This window comes from Anomaloglossus baeobatrachus, chromosome 2 (genome assembly GCF_048569485.1).
Source record: "Anomaloglossus baeobatrachus isolate aAnoBae1 chromosome 2, aAnoBae1.hap1, whole genome shotgun sequence".
Classification (NCBI taxonomy): domain Eukaryota; kingdom Metazoa; phylum Chordata; class Amphibia; order Anura; family Aromobatidae; genus Anomaloglossus; species Anomaloglossus baeobatrachus.
The window spans coordinates 791296134-791321420 of NC_134354.1; the positions used below are offsets into that span (position 1 = coordinate 791296134).

The following is a 25287-nucleotide window of genomic DNA, read 5'->3' on the forward strand; positions in this document are numbered from 1 at the left end:
TCTATCTATCTATCCCTCTATTATCTATCCCTCTATCTATCTATCCCTCTATTATCTATCCCTCTATCTATCTATCCCTCTATCTATCTATCCCTCTATTATCTATCCCTCTATCTATCTATCTATCTATCCCTCTATTATCTATCCCTCCATCTATCCCTCTATCTATCCCTCTATTATCTATCCCTCTATCTATCCCTCTATCTATCCCTCTATCTATCCCTCTATTATCTATCCCTCCATCTATCCCTCTATCTATCCCTCTATTATCTATCCCTCTATCTATCCCTCTATCTATCCCTCTATTATCTATCCCTCTATCTATCTATCTATCCCTCTATCTATCTCTCTATTATCTATCTATCCCTCTATCTATCTATCCCTCTATTATCTATCTATCTGTCCCTCTATTATCTATCTATCCCTCTATCTATCTATCCCTCTATCTATCTATCTATCCCTCTATCTATCTCTCTATTATCTATCCCTCTATCTATCTATCCCTCTATTATCTATCTATCTGTCCCTCTATCTATCTATCTATCCAACTATCTATCTATCCATCTATCTATCCCTCTATTATCTATCTATCCCTCTATCTATCTATCCATCTATCTATCTATCCCTCTATTATCTATCTATCCCTCTATCTATCTATCCATCTATCTTATCTATCTATACCCCTAAATATCTATTATCTATCTATATCCCTCTATCTATTATCTATCCCTCTATATCTATTCCCCTAAATATCTATATCTATCTATCTATCCCTCTATCTATCTATCTATCATATATCTATCTCTGTATTATCTATTTTTTTTTTTTTTATTTTCAATGTGCTTTATTGCTGTAAAGGCATTAAAAACGCAGGGACCAACATGAAAGAAAACGCACCAAAAACGCACTGAAAACGCATGAAAAACGCACCAAAAACGCACCTGCGTTATTGGTGCGTTTTTTAACGCAGGTGCGCTAATCATTCACTCAAGAAATTTCTTAAGAAAAATCATTTTTCTAGTGTGAACATAGCCTAAAAAGTGAAAAAAAAAAGGTTTTAAAAAATATGAAAAAATAAAAAAAATATAAAAGTTCAATGAACCCACTTTTTCCTCTATTAAGCATAAAGCAACAAAAAAATACACATATTTGGTATTGCTGCATTTGCAGAAGTCTGATCTACAAAACTATAAAATAAATTAATCCGATCAATACACGAGCTAGTGACAAAAAAAAATCAAAAAAAAAAATCGAAATGTCATAATTATGGTTTTTGTTACCTAAAGCCGGTTAGATTCATTTTTGATATGACCACTGTGAAGGGAGGAAGTCTTTTGAAGCTGCTGGAGTCCTGTCATTGGTGTTTGGCTACAATTAGTTGGTGGTATATATCCTTTTTTCTATGTTCCTCTGTCTGTCTTTCTTCCCTTGTGTTTGACTATTGCAGTGGTGAAGTCTAGTGCACTCACCGGCCTTAGCACTACTCAGGGTGATTGAAGGGACAGCTAGGGCCTAGGCACGTAATGGCGACAGAGGGGTGGGGTGTGTTGAAGGACCCATATGGGGATGTTAGGGAGCTCAGGGTTCAGACGCAGGTTAGTGTCAGGAGGTGACACGTCTCTCATCTTCCCACTGTTATGGCCTCCCTAACCTTTCCATCCCTGTGATGTCCTCTGTATTACGCCGTGGGCCCGGCGCTCCCTTGCCTGAGCGTGACAATAGACTGGAATTGAAACGGTCCTGACGAGAGATGCTGGATTCCCAATAGGACATTAATGTTCCAATCGTGCTCAGAGATTTCATACTAAGCATCTTCTTTCATCTGCTTGTTTGTCTTGTCCAGCACAACCAGTTTCCAAATTCTCATTGTTCCATGCTCCTCCCAGCTGGCTGTGCCGACACCTTTTGTCCACTTTGACCTGTAGCTTCTTGGATCCACCATTTTCCGAGAGCCTATCAATGTGAAAGCAACATTGTTGTATTGCTGTGTGTTGCCAGAGACTACTTCTCCGAAGTGCAAAAAGCTTTGTAGGGCTTAGCAGTGCGTCTGCAAACTGAAACTTCAGCAACTGTCCTCAAGCTCAACACTAAAGATGAGCTAACCTGAGGTTCCGTTTTCGAACTGAACACCAGCTTAAAAAAACAGGGCTTGTGTTTGGATGCTTTGTGTGAAACTTAACTTGCACAAGCAACCCTGGGCTCAGGTACGCTTTCTGCTCAGCCCTGTGAGAGCCGCTTGCAGTGTTTGAACATCTCGCTCTGGGTGTAAGAAGATCTTGATCACGTAGGGTGCACCGAAAAAAAAGTTTGAAAATTCCTGCCCACCCTCGATCTTCTTGCGGCTGGCTGTATTTGGGCGAAGACTCAAACTGCCAATCAGTGACTCCTCGGGCCAAGTTCGGACCAGTAGATGTTCGGTTTGTCTGCTGCCAGGGAACCGAACCTCCAAAGGTTTGCTCATCTTTACTCAACATCAATTAAGTGATATTTTATAATAATTTAATAAATCCAGACCGCAAAACATTTGTGCTAATTATGAGCATTAATACGGCTTCTCCCCTGTGTGGCTTCTTTGAGGTCTCATGTGTTTGAGTTGTAAAACATTTTCTACATTGATGCCTTCTACATTAAACCGCTGTGGAATATGATGGCGCTATATAAGTAAGCATAATAAATAAGTAAATAATATAATGGCCTCCTAAGTGAGCACGGAGATGATCAACAAGTTTTGATCTTTTGGTAAAACTTTTGCAAACGAGGCTGAAGTGCTCTGCGAGTGTGAGAGCACTTCCCAAGTCTCTGCCTCCCTAGCCCAGCCCCACCTTCTTTGGATTGACTGACAGCTCACAGGATTGAATATACAGCGATTTTGCTACAGACTTCTCTTCTGTAAGAAAACCAGCAGGATGAGGAAGATCGACACCATAAATACATGGATCTAGGAAAGGCTCTTACCATTCGTTGATACTAATATTGGTGTTTCAAGTCGATTTTTCGTATTACAAGGTGTTTCCTGCAAGGACACAAAATTAAAAACCTAATAAAAAGAAGACATTTAAGTTTATTTCACTTTCAACAATCTTTTTATTGTTATACAAAGCTTATAACAGAGTGTATTTGCAAATATCAATCTAAATACCATTAATTCTTTTCCATTATAAAACAACAAAGGGCAACTCAGTGCGTCTAATTATAAGCGATTACACTCTAGTAACAATGAATACTGTGCAAAACCAGAATCAAATTAAACAGATAGAAAAGATGAGGGAATAGATAGAAAAGGGGAGGGGAGGGCACGGCAGAATGGCACGATGGGTTATATCTTTATCGTATTATGGTCGAGTTAAATCAGGATCGGATCTAAACAATGACCAAACTTTCCATTGTTCTCTAAAAACTGCTTGGGCATGGTTCACTACCGCCACTATTTCTGCCATATAGTACAATTGATCTACTTTTTCAAGGAGTTGATGGTAGGTGGGCACATGAGTAGAACTCCAGAAAGTGGGAATCAGTGGCTTCGCTGCTGCCAGTAAGTTGTAAGTCACTACTGAATGTTTTAGAGGCTTGATTCCCTGAGGGAGGTTCAGAAGGGCCAGTTCTGGGGAGAGGGTTATTTTCTGTCCTGTGACATCCCGGGTTCAAAAGCTCTGTGATTTCCCAAAAGAGCGTCAAACCGGAATATTGCCACCATAAATGGAAGTAGCTTCCATTTTTGTCCCCACATCTCCAGCAGTTAGTCTGCGCGCCTTTTCTCCAATACTGCGTCTGTAGAGGAGTATTATACCATCGCAAGACTATCTTATAAGAGTTTTCCTGTGTCTTTACACATTTTGTTAGGCCATGCAAGTGTGATTATATGTGGAGGATTTGTGTTGTTGAGAGGTGATAGCCCAGATCTTTCTCCCATTTTGCAATATACGCCCTCTTTAGGCACAGGTCACTAGTCAGAAGATTCTGGTAAATCGTTGAAAGAACCTTGATGGGTTTAGACTTTCTCATCAGCAGGGGTATACATAGAAATCATGGGGATGGGGGTCATCTGCATATGGATGCAATGGGATAGTCATAGAAGCCAAGGTCAGAGCCAGGAGATAATGTTGTACAAGGGAGCAGACGGAGTCGGGGTCAAGTGAGGAGGTGTCGTTAGAAGCCAGAGGAGAACAGAGCCGAAGTCAGATAACAAGCCAAAGTCAGATACCGGGAGAGCAAGTCAGTAGGGGGAGGGCATGTAGACAGAACAACAAATCAGGGCGCAAGAGAGGGAGACAGGGAGGTCGGGCAAAACGGGGAGGACAGGAGTCAGGGAGACAAGGACTGGGTAGCGGGCAGGATCAGAGCAAACTCACACAGGCGTACACTGCAGAGCAGGAACTATAACTGGGGCCGACCCTAGGAACATAACACCTAGGTAAGGCAGCATAACCCCGGAAACGAGGCACGGAAGGATATGGGGATTATTCGGCAGCTTATTCTTCTCATTAGAGGCTTTGTTTCTCCATAATGATGGACGATGAACTCTTCTGTCTTGGCGATGGTTAGTTGCCTCTTTCAAGATGTTCCGTTCCTGGATCGCAGCAGGCTCGCAGTCCATCTACTCAAAGATACACAAGGGGTCGCCATGTGCCAATACAAGTACTGGTGGATAATAGAGCATGTTGGGATCATCAGTTAGTACTTCAATCTCGCCAATGTCTTCTAAATACGCACGGAGCAGATAGTCTGACTTGGTGTTGATGTGCCTGCACAGAGGACAGGTGATGTTGTCCTGAAGCCATCTCCCTATGCATAGCAGGTGGAAAAAGTTGCCACATTCCATATAACTGATGGCGTCCCCAGTGACAAGGTCTTCCAAACAGATGTTGCAGGATTCTGGGGGGTCCTCCGCCGATTGTATGGCTGTAGGGAGCGTCAGTCTTGATGGATTTATGACTTCAGTATAGGTGTTATTGGGAAATGGGTTCCAGTGTCCAGATCTCTATGGTGGTGGTGGTGACGGTGGTTATGATGGTAGGAGCCTTCTATGTCTCAGCCTCCTAGGTGTTATTCCAAACAGATGGTGCAGGATTCCGGGGGGGGTCCTCGGCCAATCGTATGGCTTGAAGAATTACCATATATAAAAGTTACAGTTCTTCATGGATGCGGAGCGGTTATTAGGAGTGTACAGACTGGATGTGTGTGGCTCCAACCTCTGGATCTTTTTCCTTTGATTCTGTGTAAGCTCCAATAAAAGATCCATCCTCGTTGAAGTGACTGTGTTCTCCATCGCTGTACTGGACGAGGCTATCCACATTGTCGTAGGTTGTAATATCTAGGCTTAGTGAGTCCATGCTGCCACTTGTTGCCTTCTTATCACTGGAATTATCCAAATATCTGCTGGCCCATGCCTCCAAGTTCACATATTGCAGATTTTTGGGGGATTTTGGGGATTTGTGGTGTGAACCCACTGGTCTTGGAGCAGTGGACTTTGCTCAGTGACAGGACGGTGGTTATATTCAGACTCTATGTGGTGATATTCGTCATGGAGTCTTAAGTTTATTTCATATCCAGGATAAGATTAAAATTTCTGAGAAGTCATGAATCAATTTATCCTAGAGGAGGATTATCTCATCAGGATGGGATCAACAACCAAATTTTTTTACCCGTCATAAATGTTCCTGTTATTTTGCTCCTGGAATATGATCCACAAAGAAAGTGTTTGTAGTCTCCAGCACTCGCGATAAGAATTAAACTTGGATATTTTACAATTTATCTTTCACTTAAAAATTAACAATCTCATAAAACAAGAAAAAAAAAAATCCAGGACTGTCGCTGACGCATTTTGAACAAAACAGATTATTCTTAATCACAGACTCTTCATTTCTGGATTTTGTTTAACAATCACATCCCACCCAGATAAAGCGCTGTGGAAGGAAAATTCGACATAGCTTTGCATAAATTTGAATGGAACGCAACATGCAGCATCACATATATAAGAAACTTACATGTCATCCCCAGTATGTCCAATGTCAGCTCCCTGACTTTGATGCAGGCTCAGTTTCTGAGTCCGCATCTTTCCCAGTAGATGATGGCTTTATCATCTGCCTTTAGAAGCTGCAGATAGAATGTAGCTCAGTCCTCACCTGTGGACAGCGGCATTTTACACACACATCACAACAGCATTCCCGCCTTGCCGGCATCGATGGGAACAGTTCTAACTGCCCATTAGTGACGTGATCAGAGGGCACTGATGGGCTATCATGATGTGCGGGTCTGCTGAAGACCCCTGAACCTGTCAGGACTCTGCCTCTATAAAAGCGTTCATAGGAGGAAGTGATTTTTGCAATACACAACACTGCTGTAGTATTCTTCTATATAGCAGAAGCAATCGGACAGTCACAGGATCAAGCCCCCTCAGAGGACTGTAAAATACAGCATAAAAAAGCAAAATAAAAAAAGCTTTTTAAAAATATATACCATATTTTTCGGTTTATAAGACACATCGGATTATAAGACACACCCCAAATTTAGAGAAAAAAAGGCATGGAAAAAAAAAGGGGGTCCGTCTTACAATCCGGTTTTCTCTTATCAGGGGTGGGGGGTGGGGGGGTGGCAGCGGCGGTGAAGCGGCGGTCACAGGAGGCAGGGGCGGTGGTGGAGCAGATCGATGGTGCAGGCGGCAGGTGTCCCAGATGCTGTGAGGGAGGCAACTTCCAGAAACTGTCGGCACTGTGGGCTTCAAAGAAATGGCACCCTGAGTCGGCGCCTGCGCAGATTGAGCTATTGGCTCAATGACAAACTGAGATCTTATCTGCGCACGCACCACCTCCGGGTGCCATTTTCCTTAAGTCCGCTGCTAGGAGATCAATATGCTGGAGGTAGCGCCTGAGTAGATGAGATCTTCAGCCGAGAGCTCCGGCGCCATTATATGAACCCCGCACGTCCGAGCCGACATTTTTAGGATGCCCCCGCCGCACCACCCGCCCGCCGCACCTGCCCTAGCACAACCCGCCACACAGGCCCCAGCACAGTGCCTGCCTCCTGTGTCCCCTTTCCACCACCTTCCGGAAAAGTGCATTAGGATTATAATGTTTCCTTCAAATTTTTTGGAAGGAAAACTGTGTCTTATAATCCAAAAAATACGGTAAGTTCGGGTCCCCCACCCTTTCATTCCCATTAAAAAAAACCTGCGTATCTGTAGTATGTCCATGCAAGTACAATCTATCAAAATATCAAATTATTACCGATGGGGAAATGCTGTAATGAGGAAAGAAAAAAAAAAAAAAAAAAAAAAAAAAGAGTCAAGATGCCTGAATTGTGTTTTTTCGGCAAATGGAACACTGCAAAAAAATGCAATAAGACATTGTATCTTCCCCGATAATGGTATCAGTACACATTTGTCTCCAGACAAAAGGCGAGCGCTCACACAGCTCCATCGATCGAAAATGTACAATGTTAGTGTTCTTGGAAAATGGCAAGAAAAGCAACATAGATTTGTTTTTCAAAATTTCCACATTTTTTTTCACCATTGAAAGTAAATAAATACATTTTGGCATCTCTGGTATCATTGTAATCGTACTAAACTGGAGGATCATATTGACCGGTCACTTTTACCGTATAATGAATGCTGTAAATAAAAAATCCAAAAGAGAATTGTAGAATGGCGCATTTAAAACAAATAAGGAATGTTAAGGCTTTTGGAAGAAAGAGAAAAAAATGAAAGAGCAAAAACGGAACATGGCGCGACCTCAAAGAGTCTTGATTTCTTTATATTTTAAACTGGAGAAAATTACATCCCTAGTTGAAATGGCATGACAGAGACTACAGAGACCATGACAGTGACCACCCCCGAGACAACAGAGATCATGACAGTGACAGTCCCCAGAGACTACAGAGACCATGACAGCGACCGTCCCAAAGACAACAGAGGCCATGACAGCGACCGTCCTCAAGACAACAGAGACCATGACAGTGACAATCCCCAGAGACTACAGAGACCATGACAGTGACAATCCCCAAGACAACAGAGATCATGACAGTGACAGTCCCCAGAGACTACAGAGACCATGACAGCGACCGTCCCAAAGACAACAGAGGCCATGACAGCGACCATCCTCAAGACAACAGAGACCATGACAGTGATAATCCCCAGAGACTACAGAGACCATGACAGCGACCGTCCCAAAGACAACAGAGGCCATGACAGTGACCGTCCCAAAGACTAGAGACCATGGCAGTGACCGTCCCAGAGACTAGAGACCATGACAGCGACCGTCCCAAAGACAACAGAGGCCATGACAGCGACCGTCCCAAAGACAACAGACACCATGACAGTGACAATCCCCAGAGACTACAGAGACCATGACAGTGACCATGCCCGAGACAACAGAAATTATAACAGTGACAGTCCTCAGAGACTACAGAGACCATGACAGCGACCATCCTCGAGACAACAGAGACCATGATAGCGACCATCCTCGAGACAACAGAGACCATCCCAAAGACTAGAGACCATGGCAGTAACCGTCCCAGAGACTACAGAGACCATGACAGCGACTGTCCCAAAGACAACAAAGAACATGACAGTGACCTTCCCAAAGACAACAGAGACCATGACAGCACCCGTCCTCGAGACAACAGAGACCATGACAGCACCCGTCCTCGAGATAACAGAGACCATGACAGCGACCGTCCTCGAGACAACAGAGACCATGACAGTGACCATCCCAAAGACAACGGAGACCAGGACAGTGTCCGTCCTAGAGCCTACAGAGACCATAAAAGCGACCATCCCAAAGACAACACAGACCATGACAGCGACCGTCCCAAAGACAACAGAGAACATGACAGTGACCGTCCCAAAGACAACGGAGACCAGGACAGTGACCATTCCAAGGACTACAGAGACCATGACAGCGACCGTCCCAGTGACTACAGAGACCATGACAGCGACCGTCCCAGAAACTACACAGGCCATGACAGTGACAGTCCCAGAGACCATAATAGAAACTATTCCCGAGACTTCAGAGACCAGGACAATGATCGTCCCAGAGACTAGAGACCATGACAGCAACCATTCCAGAGACTACAGAGACCATGACAGCGAACATCCCAAAGACAACAGACACCATGACAGTGACAATCCCCAGAGACTACAGAGACCATGACAGTGACCATCCCCGAGACAACAGAAATTACGACAGTGACAGTCCCCAGAGACTACAGAGACCATGACAGCGACCATCCTCGAGACAACAGAGACCATGATAGCGACGATCCTCGAGACAACAGAGACCATGACAGAGACTGTCCTCGAGACGACAGAGACCATGACAGTGACCGTCCCAAAGACTAGAGACCATGGCAGTGACCGTCCCAGAGACTACAGAGACCATGACAGCGACTGTCCCAAAGACAACAAAGAATATGACAGTGACCTTCCCAAAGACAACAGAGACCATGACAGCACCCGTCCTCGAGACAACAGAGACCATGACAGCGACCGTCCTCGAGACAACAGAGACCATGACAGTGACCGTCCTAAAGACTAGAGACCATGACAGTGTCCATCCTAGAGCCTACAGAGACCATGAAAGCGACCGTCCCAAAGACAACACAGACCATGACAGCGACCGTCCCAAAGACAACAGAGAACATGACAGTGACCGTCCCAAAGACAACAGAGACCATGACAGTGACCGTCCCAAAGACAACAGAGACCATGACAGTGACCGTTCCAGGGACTGCAGAGACCATGACAGCGACCGTCCCAGAAACTACACAGGCCATGACAGTGACAGTCCCAGAGACTACAGAAACCATAATAGAAACTATCCCCGAGCCTTCAGAGACCATGACAATGATGATCCCAGAGACCATGACAGCAACCGTTCCAGAGACTACAGAGATAACGACAGCGATCATCCCAGAGACGATAGAGACCATGCCAAAGACTAGAGTTCAGGACAGCGACCATCCTCGAGACTACACAGACAATGACAGCGCCTATACTCAAAACTACAGAGGACATCAGAGACTTTATGATCGGCCCAGAGACTACAGAGGCAATGATAGTGACAGTCCCAGAGATAGGAGTCAATAACAGTGACCATCCCAAAGACTACAAAGGCAATAACAGCGACCATCCCAGAGAATACAGAGAGCATGACAGCGATCACCAAAAAGACTACAGAGACCATGACAGCGACCATCCCAAAGACTACAGAGACTACGACAGCGACTGTTCCCCAAAATACACAGACCATGACAGAAACTATTCTCGAGACTACATAGACCATGACAGCGACCGTCCCAGAGACAAGTGGCCATGACAGCAACCATCCCAAAAACTAGAGTCCCATGACAGCGACCACCCAAAAGATTACAGCGTCCATGACAGCAACTGTCCCAAAGATTAAAGAGACCATGACAGCGACTGTTCCCTAGAATACACAGATCATGACAGAAACTATCCCAAAAACTAGAGTCCTACTGGCCATGACAGCGACCATCTCAGAGACTACAGAGTCCATGACAGTGACTATCCTCGAGGCTACACAGATCATGACAGCGACTATCCCCGAGACTATAGAGAACATCAGAGTAATTATGACAGACTACCGTCCCAGAGACTACAGCGCTAATGACAAGAGCCAGAGACTACTACAGAGAACGTCACAGCGACCGTCACAGAGACTGCAGAGAACATCAGACTGACTTTTAGATTCAGATTTTTTCCCATTTCAAACATGTGTGAATGAAGCCCGAATACAAGGAGTCTCATCCATGAATTTAGACTCTGTACAGTTTCTTACTTTTACTGTTCATGAGTTTTCAGTATCAGGATATGAACAGTGTTTGTAAATGATGACATCTTTATTTACGAACAATTCATCTTCTTCTAAATTCCTCAGCGTCTTCCCCGACTTTATGAATGTTATAAAGCTGAATTAAACTTGGACATCTCAGAATTCCTCAGGAGTCGTGGAGGCTGCAATCACTAAATATGGATCATTGATCCCTACTGCTGACGTGCAGCTCCCTCCTCTGTATCGGGTCTTACTGACAACAGTGATCGTCTCTTATCACACAGGACATTATTCTGCTCGCCTTAGAAGCAGCTGACTGACATTGAGATCATATTTACATACACAGCAGAACTCAACATTTCTCCTTTATGAGTATCAATGGTCAAGTGTATGTCCAAACCAGACGAAATGTATCAATCTATTAAAGCAAAAAATATCTGTAACCGCTACCAACCCCAGCGGACAAGACACCTAAGCTGCAGGTCAGTAGAAAGCGCCATACATCAGTCTATAGAGGATTTCCAGAAATCTCATCTACCTGATGATCCAGGAGGACATTCAGCTTTTCCTCTGGAGGATCCTGGGAATATAGAGGACTGGGACTTCTCTCTGGAGGATTTCTCGGACTGGACCCATCTATAGGAAATATACACAGTGACTGAATACATCGTCTACATGTGATGATCAGATGATGGGGGGGTCCAGGTGACCTCAGACCCGGCCTCTCCTCTATAATCAGGACGGTCTCCTCTTACCCGGAGATGTGAGGGGCTGGAGATCCTCCATCATGACGTCCTTGTACAGATCCTTGTGTCCTTCTAGATATTCCCACTCCTCCATGGAGAAATAGACGGTGACGTCCTGACACCTTATAGGAACCTGACACACACAATGAGCCGCCATTAGCAGACCCCTCCCCCGGTGTTATTATATAATGTCCCAGCATTCCCGGCAGCGCTCACCTCTCCGCTCAGCAGCTCAGTGATCCTGTGGGTCAGTTCCAGGATCTTCTGCTCATGTATCAGTGAATGAGGTGGAGGCTCGGTGATGGCACTCGGGGTCCTGCTCCGTCCTCCTGACACACAGGGGGTCACACACTCTCCAGACGACATCTTCACTACTGTGTGATCCTGTGTATGGGGAGACGCCGATCACTACATCTATTCTGAAGATCCTTCACCTTCCCTGTCATTTCCCTGCTTTATTCCTAGAGATCAGAGTGATGTGATGTGAAGCTCTCACCTCTCCAGTGATCCAGTAGATTATCTCCAGGGTGAGGTCTAGTATCCGAGCAGCCATGTGGTCTCTGTCCAGCTCCATCCTCGGTGGGTCATCGGTGGAAATAACCATCATTCGCAAAAGAAAACATTAGCTGTGAAAGTCGTGAACCTGAGGAAATAGAAGAAAAACAAAAAGGGTTGGATGGAAAATTTGATAAGGAGGAACATGAACAAATAGAGATGACTGAAAATAAATTTTACTCAAATACTACTCAATACAAAGAAGACAAAGATATTGATTACTGCCAGGTACGACCGGGACACATCTGAGAAGGACAGTGAGAAATTGGAAATTGCAAGTGAGCATCTGGTTTTTGGAGAGTTTTTTAATGTTAGGCCTCTTTCAGACGTCAGTAATTCCGGTACGTATGTCGCCTTTTTATATGTACCGGAATCACTGACATGCGCAGACCCATTCAAATCAGTGGGGCTGTGCACACATCAATGATTTCTCTGGGACAGTGTGTTCGTGCATCGCACACGTGTAGTGTGATCCGTATGAAACGTACCAGAGAAAACACGCGTCTGTGAAATAAAAAGCTTTTCTACACTCCCGTCTCCAGCATTGTTGTCTTCGGTGCGGCTGTCTCCTGCTTCCAGGACGGCTAATTATGCTCATGAGTATTCACTGCACCATGACCCAGAAGTAACAGCAGAGGGGAGACAGTAACGGCCAACAACAGCAGCGCCAGAGACATCAGCACCACGGACAGAAGTGGCATGGACAGGTATGAAGTTCCTACTCTCCGTGTGCTATCACGGATAGCACACGGAGAATACACATGTGCCATAATCACAGCACACGGAGGGACATATGCACTTTTAACACGTCAGTGAAAAACGTGTGTGTTTTTCACTGATGTTTGAAACAGGCCTTATGCTGAGGGGAGCTAGGAAGACTCCAGAGCAAATTAAGGAACAATTACCGTATTTTTCGCTTTATAAGACGCACTTTTGTTCCCCCAAATTTTGGGGGAAAGTAGGGGGTGCGTCTTATAATCCGAATATACGGGAGGGGGTGTATATATATATATATATATATATATATATATATACACACACACACACAGAGTCCAGTGGAGGTGCGGGCAGCTCTGGAGCGGTGCTGGGGACTGCTTGGGGCTGGGAGCGGCAGCGTTTGATCTCCTGCTCCCGCTCATATAATATGCACAGCCGCTGTCCATCAGAAGCGTGTTGCTGAAACTGCATCGCGCTGATGGGCTGGGGGAGCTGTGCATATTATCTGCCTGTGCTTACCTTTGATTGCACAGGAACCCCCCTCCCCCTGTGTTAGATATGGCCTCCCGTGCTGCCCATAGTAAAATAATAAACTCTTTACTCACCTCCTCCAGCGTCTGCCCGTCTCCCTCCTGCTGCTGTGATTAGGAACGCAGAGATATCTCTCTCTGCTGTCCGATCACAAGACCTCCACTAGAACTAGGAAGTAGGAAGTGCAGGAGACAGGAGGAGTTCAACCCCGAGGAGGGAGACACGAGACAGGACTGTGCTGCAGAAGGTAAAGAGTTTATTATACTAAAAGCAGCAACATGGGGGCGATATGTAACAGAGGGTGATGTGTGCCTGCCCCAGTGGGCCTGTCTGCCTGCCACAGTGGCCCTATCTGCCTGCCACAATGGGCCTGTCTGCCTGCTACATTGGCCCTGTCTGCCTGCCACAATGGGCCTGTCTGCCTGCTACATTGGCCCTGTCTGCTTGCCACAGTGGCCCTGTCTGCCTGCCACAGTGGGCCTGTCTGCCTGCCACAGTGGGCCTGTCTGCCTGCCACAGTGGCCCTGTCTGCCTGCCACAGTGGGCCTGTCTGCCTGCCACAATGGGCCTGTCTGCCTGCCACAGTGGGCCTGTCTGCCTGCCATAGAGGATGTGTGCCAGCCATAGCGGAAATGTGGCATCACTGGGGGACGTGTTCAATATAAGGTGGCCATATCAAGATTAAGGGGGCTAATTTTAGGATGAGGGGGGCTATGAGGGACATATACCCTATATTATTTGTTAGACGGACACTGGCATTATAAGACGGACCCCATTTATTAAAAAATTCTCTATTCCTTCACCAAATTTGGGGGTGCGTCTTATAATCAGGTGCGTCTTATAAAGCGAAAAATACGGTAATTCAAGGAGGATAACTGTGCTACCAGGGCTGTGGAGTCGGTAAGCCAAACCTGCGACTCAGACTCCTCAATTTTCCTTGCACCGACTTCAACTCCGACTCCCACATATATTGCTAATATTTAAAGTGAAAAATGTATTGTACAATGTGAACATCAGACATTTAATCATTTAAATCAAGATATTTAGATAGAACATAAAATATATTTATTGGAATACAACTTTAGAACACAAAAAACTATAATAAACTGTAAATGTGTAATGCAATATGTAATATAGATATATATATATATATATATATATATATATATATATATAAAACACTATGTAATAAACTATGTAAGTGGCAAAACAACAGTTTTTAACAAGAACATACTAAACATTTGTACAGTCTATGAATTTGTTGTAAGAAATAGAATTGCCTCCATCAGATCCTCCATCGTGGATGACCTCAGATCTGACCTAATAATTTTCAGGCTGAAGAACAACCTCTCTACAGTAACTTGGGTTTGAGGCAAAGCCGTAACCACATGGGAACATCTCTAACAATTTTCGGATATAAAAGAATTGCATCATGCACAGTCAGTTTTGATGAACGGTTGAATTTTTCCATTTCTTTGAGAGCAAGTGAAAAATTTTGCAGCAATCTGGTCAATCTGCTGCTATAGGAGACGGAGTGACATCTTTTTCCTTGCAGCAACGCTTTGCCTGCTCCATGTCATCCAAATACTTGTCAAAATTAAACTCCTCATCTGATGAGGATGAAGATATGGCAGCAGTAGCACTGTCAGGCCCCAAGTCCTCTTGCGCCTGTCAGTCCTGTAGCCACACATCCTAACTGCTACCTCAGCCAGATCTTCTTTTCTTTAGTAAGCTGTTGATCATCAAGCAGTATACGATGACTTGGGTCCACATAAACAGCTGCCAGAAGAATGTTATTTTCCAGTAGCTGTGTCTCTCTCTGTTTCATTGAAACAGAAATGCTATCTGCAATTAAACCTCCTCTTTGGGACAGGCAAAATAGAAAGTTCTTCCACTCCCTTATGAAAATGCCAGGAGTTAAATCCTTAGCTTGTAATTTTTTAGTCACGGTAAATGGGTGATTAAGCAATTCCTTCATTTCAGCCACCTGTGTCCATTGACCTTCACTTAGGGTTACCTGAGGGTTCGCCATAAATTTGAAAACATTATGAGCTCAAAAACCTTTCAGGTGATGCGGTTTTTTAAAAAGCTGATCTGCTTTTGCAGCTGAAAAACACAGCAAAAATGCTGTGTGTGAATGTAACCTTAGCTCAGGAGTAAGCAAAAAAAAGTGTTGTCAGCTCACCCCTCTTGACTCCTGGACTCCACACTGATGCACGGAACGCCCATGCCATGAATAAGACTCTCTGGTCGAAACGCGTCGGTTAATCTGCGACAGTACTTGTGCCTCTGTGCTTACTGGATGAATATCTGTTTTTTAATTATTCCAATAAATGCAAGTTTTACTTTTTCACTCTCCATGATGCTGGATCTTCGTCTTTCTTAGATCAGGAATAGAGCAGACATTTATAGGACATTTCATAACTTTCACAAATTCCTATGAAAAAATATTCAGCACATTCTGCATTGAACTACTGTCCCCAATTTATTATATAATTTAGGAGTCGGAGTCGGTCCATTTTACACGGACTCCAACCCCACCAAAATGAGCTCCGACTCCACGACTCTGACTTCACCGCCCTGTTTGCGACAATTGAGTTTCCCAAGAAAATCCAAGCGAATTGGCAAATTCTAATTTTCAGATCTGCTCATCAACTGTACAAGCTCCAGCGCCAAGCTTTACCCCCTTCTTTGATGATTAATACCAAAATTTTGTCACACAAAGGGATATAGAACATAGTGTCCAATGGTGTCAATGCACCACTGCATTCCCCATACAGTTAGGCTATGTGTCCACGGTAGAATGTACCTGCGGATTTTTCTGCATGAAAATCCGCGACTTTCGCGGCAAATCCGCACCCGCGGATTTGCCGCGGATTTACCGCGGATTTTTTTTTTTTTTTTCCCCATTCTATACCCAAAATCCGCAACAAAATCTGCAACAAATAATTGACATGCTGCAGATTTTTCCGCATCAAAATCCGCGGCAAATCCGCAGCGGAAAAATCCGCAGCATGGACACAGCATTTCCAAAATGCCATTGAAATGGCTTGGAAGTGCCGCTGCTGCAGATTTTCGGAAAATCCGCGGTAAATCCGCGGTAAATCCGCAGCGTGGGCACATAGCCTTAAATGGAAAAGGCTATAACAAACCAACATATATATATCCCTATAAACCAAAAAATAGCCAATACAAAATATATGATAATGAAAGTTTATTGATGAATAGATAAAAAACAAGATAAAAAGCAATGAAGGTAGTGCGATATGCACCACAAAATGGCACGGCAAGGGACAATAGTACTATCTACTCCAAAAAATTAATCAATATGTAATATCAGGGCAAGTATATAATATTATGCAAGAAGGAGTACGATCAATATCAATAAAAACCACTGGTTACAATATGTGAGATATGAATCAAAAATAGAACACACTCAATAAATACCGTATTTTTCGCTTCATAAGACGCACTTTTGTTCCCCCAAATTTTGGGGGAAAGTAGGGGGTGCGTCTTACAATCCGAACATACGGGGGGTGTACATATATATATACTTCAGGGTCTGCTCTGGAGCGGTGCTGGGGGCAGGTGACAGCTGCGGGCGGCAGCGTTAGATCTCCTGCTCCCGCTCATATAATATGCACAGCCGCTGTCCATCAGCATGGTGCTGAAACCGCATCGCGCTGATGGGCTGGGGCAGAGGGGCATATTATATCTGCCTGTGCCCTCTTTTGATCGCACATGATCCCCCCTGTGTTAGATATGGTCCCCGTGCTGCTGCCCATAGTAAAATGAAAAAGCTTTACTTACCTCCAGCGCTGATCTCCCGGTCTCCTATGTCTGTGATAAGGCACGCAGAGATGATATCACTCTGCCGATCACATGACCGGCAGCAAGAACCAGGAAGTGGAGGAGGGAGGACTCGGAGCTCAACTGCGAGGAGGGAGACACAGGGATTACAGCGCTGAGAAGGTAAGGAAAGAGTGTTTTATTTTATTATGGGCAGCAGCATGGGGGCATATCTAACACAGGGGAGATGTGCCATCTATAGTGGCCATGCGCAGCACACATGGGGGCCATATCTAACACAGGGGAGGTGTGCCATCTATAGTGGCCATGCGCAGCACACATGGGGGCCATATCTAACACAGGGGAGGTGTGCCATCTATAGTGGCCATGCGCAGCACACATGGGGGCCATATCTAACACAGGGCAGGTGTGCCATCTATAGTGGCCATGCGCAGCACACATGGGGGCCATATCTAACACAGGGGAGGTGTGCCATCTATAGTGGCCATGCGCAGCACACATGGGGGCCATATCTAACACAGGGGAGGTGTGCCATCTATAGTGGCCATGCGCAGCACACATGGGGGCCATATCTAACACAGGGGAGGTGTACCATCTATAGGGGCCATGGGCAGCAGTATGGGGGCCATATCAAACACAGGGTAGGTGTGCCATCTATAGGGGCCATGCGCAGCTGTATGGGGGCCATATCTAACACAGGGGAGATATGCCATCTATAGTGGCCATGCGCAGCACAGGGGGACGTGTCCCAGCACAAGGGGGATATATTCAATATAAGGGGGCCATATCCAGATTAAGCGGGGCTAATTTTAGGATGGGGGGCTATGAGGGACATACAGTTAGGTCCAGAAATCTTTGGCCAGTGACACAATTTTGGCGAGTTGGGCTCTGCATGCCACCACATTGGATTTGAAATGAAACCTCTACAACAGAATTCAAGTGCAGATTGTAACGTTTAATTTGAAGGTTTGAACAAAAATATCTGATAGAAATTGTAGGAATTGTCACATTTCTTTACAAACACTCCACATTTTAGGAGGTCAAAAGTAATTGGACAAATAAACCAAACCCAAACAAAATATTTTTATTTTCAATATTTTGTTGCGAATCCTTTGGAGGCAATCACTGCCTTAAGTCTGGAACCCATGGACATCACCAAACGCTGGGTTTCCTCCTTCTTAACCCCTTCACGACCGCGGGCCGTAAAATTACGTCCTATTTTAACGTGACTTAACGACCAGGGACGTAATTTTACGGCCTAAACTTCATTTGATTGCCGTGGCCATAGCAACGGCTTTCAAATGATGTCCCCTGCTGTTTCTTACAGCAGGGGACCTTTGCTTGACCCCAGGGGGGGCGGCATCGCCACCCCCTATCGACGATCGATGTGATTGGCTGTTCAAATCTGAACCGCCAACCACATCGATCGCACTAATTTCGGCAAAAATAATGCCCGAATTAGTGCGATCCTGTGAGATCCAGCTATGAGATGCCGCAGCTGCTGCAGCATATCATAGGTGGACCTCAAACATGCCGCCCCCAGCCCCTGCAGCACTGATTGGAGCGATCGTGCTATGACGCGCAATCGCTCCAATCAGTGTGCAGTGGGGCGGTCTGATCTGGAGGTGGCCGCCCTCCCCAGGCCTGTGTTGGTTTGGGAAGCCCTCCCCCAGCATGTTTGCGGCGTGCACTGGCTGGTACTTGTAGTACCACACAACGCTGCTGCCGCCGCCCGATCGCCGCTCCTGCCCCACTTGAGTATTGCGCGCCTGATAGCCCCTGCGCGCTCCTGTGATGGCCCTGCCCCCTGCCGATGTGTCCCCCCGATCTGCTCCCCGCCACGATCTGCCCCTCTGCTGCGATCTGCCCCCCTGCCACAATGTGCCCCCCTGCTGCAATCTGCTTCCTGCTGCGATCTGTCCTCTGCCATGATGTGCCCCACTGCTGCGATCTGCCTCCTGCCGCAATCTGCCCCCTGCTGCCATCTGCCTCCCTGCTGCGATATGCCCCCTGCCGCTGCGAGCCCTCCCCCAACATGTCTGCAGCGTGCAGTGGCTGGTACTTGTGGTACCACGCCACCGCCGCCGCAGCTGCCGCCGCCGCTGCTGCTGCTGCACGTGAGTACTGTGCTCACTTTGCAGCCCGTGCGCGCTCCCGTGGTGCCCCTGCGCGCTGCCGTGATAGCCCCTGCCGTGCCCCCCCCCGCGATCTGCTCCCCCCCAACCCCCCCCCCCTCTGACTGCCTCCCCCATTATCTCTGTTCTGCTTCTGCAGCTCCCTCTCCGGTCTCCCCCTCTGCTCTCCCCCCCCCCTGTCCCCCTCTGCTCTCCCCCGACGTCCTCTTACCTGTCTTCACCGGCCTGATCACATCTGCGTCCATCGCTGGGTCCTTCCTGGGCATTCTGCTGATCTGCCTGCTGCTCCTGTAAAGCTGTCCATCTCTCTGCCATCTGTTCCTCTGCAGCTCTTCTGGTCAGTGATCCTCCTGCTAGTCCTGTGGGTACTGTGAGTATAACTTTTTTTTTTTTTTTCCGTATCCCCTGTCCATTTTTACACCTCATCCGTCCGTGCGTCCCGCCAAGCGCTGATCAGGGATGCAGATAACGGATCGGCATCCCTGCTCAATTTTTGGCGTGACTTTTTTTTCCGTATCCCCGACGCTTTTTGTATCGCATCCGTCCGTGCGTCCCGCCAAGCGCTGATCAGGGATGCAGATAACGGATCGGCATCCATGGTCAATTTTTGGCGTGACTTTTTTCCGTATCCCCGACGCTTTTTGTATCGCATCCGTCCGTGCGTCCCGCCAAGCGCTGATCAGGGATGCACATAACGGATCGGCATCCATGGTCAATTTTTGGCGTGACTTTTTTCCGTATTCACGACGCTTTTTGTATCGCATCCGTCCGTGCGTCCCGCCGAGCGCTGATTAGGGATGCAGATAACGGATCGGCATCCCTGCTCAATTTTTGGCGTGACTTTTTTCCGTATTTGCGACGCTTTTTGTATCACATCCGTCCGTGCATCCCGCCAAGCGCTGATCAGGGATGCACATAACGTATCTGCATCCATGGTCAATTTTTGGCGTGACTTTTTTTTTTTTACGTATCCCCGACGCTTTTTTTATCGCATCCGACCGTGCGTCCTGCAGCGACCGATCAGTGCACTGCGTCTGTGCGTTTGAAAAGTCAAATGGCGCTCCTTCTCTTCTGAGCCTCGCCATTTGCCCAAACAATTACTTTCCACCACATATGAGGTATCTGCGTACTCAGGAGAAATTGCACAATACGTTTTATGGTGCATTTTTTCCTGTTACCCTTGTGAAAAAAAAAGCTACCTAGTTGAAGCAACCGTTTTGTGGTAAAAAAAAAAAATTTTCTTTTCACGGCTCAACGCTATAAACTTCTGTGAAGCCCCCAGGTGTTCAAAGTGCTCACCAAACATCTAGAAAAATTATTTGAGGGCTCTAGTTTCCAAAATGGTGTCACTTGTGGGGGAGCTCCACTGTTTAGGCACCATAGGGGGTCTCCAAACGTGACATGGCGTCCGCTAATGATTCCAACCAATTTTGCTGTCAAATGGCGCTCCTTCTCTTCTGAACCCCGCCATGCGCCCAAACAATTACTTTCCACCACATATGAGGTATCTGCGTACTCAGGAGAAAATGCACAATACATTTTATGGTGCATTTTTTCCTGATAGCCTTGTGAAAAAAAAAGCTACCTAGTTGAAGCAACCGTTTTGTGGTAAAAAAAAAAAATTTCTTTTCACGGCTCAACGCTATAAACTTCTGTGAAGCCCCCAGGTGTTCAAAGTGCTCACCAAACATCTAGAAAAATTATTTGAGGGCTCTAGTTTCCAAAATGGGGTGACTTGTGGGGGAGCTCCATTGTTTAGGCACCTCAGGGGGTCTTCATACCCCACATGGCGTCCGCTAATGAGTGCAGCTCATTTTGCACTCAAAAATTCAAATGGCGCTCCTTGCCTTCCGAGCACTGCCGTGTGTCCAAAGATTTGATTTCCACCACATATGAGGTATCTGCGTATTCAGGAGAAAATGCACAATACATTTTATGGTGCATTTTTTCCTGTTACCCTTGTGAAAAATAAGCTACCTAGTTGAAGCAACCGTTTTGTTGTAAAAAAAATTTTTTTTCTTTTCACGGCTCAACGCTATAAACTTCTGTGAAGCCCCCAGGTGTTCAAAGTGCTCACCAAACATCTAGAAAAATTATTTGAGGGCTCTAGTTTCCAAAATGGGGTCACTTGTGGGGGAGCTCCATTGTTTAGGCACCTCAGGGGGTCTTCAAACCCGACATGGCGTCCGCTAACAGGTGCAGCTAATTTTGCACTCAAAAATTCAAATGGCGCTCCTTGCCTTCCGAGCACTGCCGTGTGTCCAAACATTTGATTTCCACCACATATGAGGTATCTGCGTACTCAGGAGAAAATGCACAATACATTTTATGGTGCATTTTTTCCTGTTACCCTTGTGAAAAAAAAAGCTACCTAGTTGAAGCAACCGTTTTGTTGTAAAAAAAATTTTTTTCTTTTCACGGCTCAACGCTATAAACTTTTGTGAAGCCCCCAGGGGTTCAAAGTGCTCACCAAACATCTAGAACAATTATTTGAGGGCTCTAGTTTCCAAAATGGGGTCACTTGTGGGGGAGCTCCATTGTTTAGGCACCTCAGGGGGTCTTCAAACCCGACATGGCGTCCGCTAATGAGTGCAGCTAATTTTGCGTTCAAAAATTCAAATGGCGCTCCTTCCCTTCCGAGCTCTGCCGTGCGCCCAAACAATTGATTTTTACCACATATGGGGTATCAGCGTACTCAGGAGAACATGCACAATAAATTGTATTGTGTACTTTCTCTTTTCTCCCTTGTAAAAATGAAAATTTTATGGCTAAAGTAACATTTTTGTGTTAAAAAGTAAAATTTTCATTTTTTCCTTCCACATTGCTTTGGTTCCTGTGAAGCACCTAAAGGGTTAATAAACTTATTGGATGTGGTTTTGAGCAGTGTGAGGGGTGTAGTTTTTAGAATGGGGTCACTTTTGGGTATTTTCTGTCACCTCGGCCTCTCAAAGTCACCTCAAATGTAATGTAGTCCCTAAAAAAAATTATTTTGTAAATTTTGTTGGAAAAATGAGAAATTGCTGATGACCTTTGACCCCTTCTAACTTCCTAACGGAAAAAAAATTTGTTTCGAAAATTGCGCTGATGTAAAGTACACAAGTGGGAAATGTTATTTAGTAACTATTTTGTGTGACATATCTCTCAGATTTATGGGCATAAATTTTCAAAGTTTGAAAATTGCGAAATTTTCAAAATTTTCGCCAAATTTCCTAAATTTTCACAAATAAACGCAAAAAATATCGGCCTAAATTTACAACTGACATGAAGTACAATATGTCACGAAAAAACAATCTCAGAATCGCCAGGATCCGTTGAAGCGTTCCAGAGTTATAACCTGTCAAAGTGACACTGGTCAGAATTGCAAAAAATGGCCCGGTCATTAGGGTGTTTTAGTGGCCGGGGGTGAAGGGGTTAATGCTTTGCCAGGCCTTTACAGCCGCAGCCTTCAGGTCTTGCTTGTTTGTGGGTCTTTCCGTCTTAAGTCTGGATTTGAGCAAGTGAAATGCATGCTCAATTGGGTTAAGATCTGGTGATTGACTTGGCCATTGCAGAATGTTCCACTTTTTTGCACTCATGAGCTCCTGGGTAGCTTTGGCTGTATGCTTGGGGTCATTGTCCATCTGTACTATGAAGCGCCGTCCGATCAACTTTGCGGCATTTGGCTGAATCTGGGCTGAAAGTATATCCCGGTACACTTCAGAATTCATCCGGCTACTCTTGTCTGCTGTTATGTCATCAATAAACACAAGTGACCCAGTGCCATTGAAAGCCATGCATGCCCATGCCATCACGTTGCCTCCACCATGTTTTACAGAGGATGTGGTGTGCCTTGGATCATGTGCCGTTCCCTTTCTTCTCCACACTTTTTTCTTCCCATCATTCTGGTACAGGTTGATCTTTGTCTCATCTGTCCATAGAATACTTTTCCAGAACTGAGCTGACTTCATGAGGTGTTTTTCAGCAAATGTAACTCTGGCCTGTCTATTTTTGGAATTGATGAATGGTTTGCATCTAGATGTGAACCCTTTGTATTTACTTTCATGGAGTCTTCTCTTTACTGTTGACTTAGAGACAGATACACCTACTTCACTGAGAGTGTTCTGGACTTCAGTTGATGTTGTGAACGGGTTCTTCTTCACCAAAGAAAGTATGCGGCGATCATCCACCACTGTTGTCATCCGTGGACGCCCAGGCCTTTTTGAGTTCCCAAGCTTACCAGTCAATTCCTTTTTTCTCAGAATGTACCCGACTGTTGATTTTGCTACTCCAAGCATGTCTGCTATCTCTCTGATGGATTTTTTCTTTTTTTTCAGCCTCAGGATGTTCTGCTTCACCTCAATTGAGAGTTACTTAGACCGCATGTTGTCTGGTCACAGCAACAGCTTCCAAATGCAAAACCACACACCTGTAATCAACCTCAGACCTTTTAACTACTTCACTAATTACAGGTTAACGAGGGAGACGCCTTCAGAGTTAATTGCAGGCCTTAGAGTCCCTTGTCCAATTACTTTTGGTCCCTTGAAAAAGAGGAGGCTATGCATTACAGAGCTATGATTCCTAAACCCTTTCTCCGATTTGGATGTGAAAACTCTCATATTGCAGCTGGGAGTGTGCACTTTCAGCCCATATTATATATAGAATTGTATTTCTGAACATGTTTTTGTAAACAGCTAAAATAACAAAACTTGTGTCACTGTCCAAATATTTCTGGACCTAACTGTATACCCTATATGATTTGTTAGACGGACACTGGCATTATAAGATGGACCCCATTTAACATTAAAAAAAAAAAAAATCTCTTTTCCTTCACCAAATTTGGGGGTGCGTCTTATAATCAGGTGCATCTTATAAAGCGAAAAATACGGTAAATACCCGTACATCAACGATAATAAAGCTAAAATTGCACAAACTACAAAAGGTGACGTATACACACAATACAGAAAAATGAACATATGAAAATAAATAGCCTTAGTACAAAAACATTGATCTCAATATCAGATAAATATATATGTTACCGGCAATGTGTAAAAGCAGGCATTCTATAGAATACCTAGGCAATGTATACAATGCCGGAAATGGGTCGTCAAAATCTGAAATACATCAGATGTTCATACATTTCCTAGTCATTCTACAGAATACCTAAATGACAAAGAGACTGAGTGTAGAATACTACAGGGGTGGTCCTAAATGACAAAGAGACTGAGTGTAGAATACTACAGGGGTGGTCCTAAGTGACAAACAGGCGGAGTGTAGAATACTACAGGGGTGGTCCTAAATGACAAACAGGCGGACTGTAGAATACTACAGGGGTGGTCCTAAATGACAAACAGGCGGAGTGTAGAATACTACAGGGGTGGTCCTAAATGACAAACAGGCGGAGTGTAGAATACTACAGGGGTGGTCCTAAATGACAAACAGGCGGAGTGTAGAATACTACAGGGGTGGTCTTAAATGACAAACAGGCGGAGTGTAGAATACTACAGGGGTGGTCCTAAATGACAAACAGGCGGAGTGTAGAATACTACAGGGGTGGTCGTAAATGACAAACAGGCGGAGTGTAGAATACTACAGAGGTGGTCTGTCCAAAAGTAGGTGAACAGAGCAGAAAATGAAAATGGACACTGACAAAAAATTTCCTCCCGCATCTTTGGGGGACACTGTGTGGGTTCCTATCCCTGACATAGACAAGGGACGCGGTGATCCGCGAAATCTGCTAGCAGTTGTTATGGACGTGACAGAAGATGTCTTTTACCGACTCGGAACGGTGCGAGGAATTTTGAACCAACTCTATGCAAGATCACAATTCAGTGTTTGTCAAAAAGGCTTGCTCAAGGTTCAATATGTTCCTGACCACAAAATACCTCTTCGATCTGCTGCTACTGCTCAGTCCACAGGAAGTGGCCAAGGATTTTTAAGGTGTATGTGCAAGACTAAACGGGGCTTTACACGCAACGACATCGCTAACGAGGCATCGTTGGGGTTACAGAATTCGTGACGCACATCCGG

The 25287-nt window shown here is 45.3% G+C and overlaps 2 protein-coding genes across 2 annotated transcripts in view; both read right to left on the reverse strand.

Annotated features, from left to right (window-relative positions):
* The window catches only part of LOC142290084 (uncharacterized), a 161465-nt gene that overhangs the window by 128716 nt on the left and 7462 nt on the right, over positions 1-25287 (reverse strand). The window lies entirely within an intron of this gene.
* The window catches only part of LOC142292351 (uncharacterized), a 36451-nt gene that overhangs the window by 3800 nt on the left and 7364 nt on the right, over positions 1-25287 (reverse strand). The window contains exons 2-6 of the mRNA XM_075337664.1: positions 12030-12176; positions 11750-11917; positions 11543-11666; positions 11326-11423; positions 2956-3013 (exon numbers count right to left, since the gene is read on the reverse strand). Of these exons, the coding sequence (XP_075193779.1) occupies positions 2956-3013; positions 11326-11423; positions 11543-11666; positions 11750-11917; positions 12030-12140 (559 nt within the window). The 5' untranslated portion in view covers positions 12141-12176. The remainder of the gene's footprint in view (positions 1-2955; positions 3014-11325; positions 11424-11542; positions 11667-11749; positions 11918-12029; positions 12177-25287) is intronic.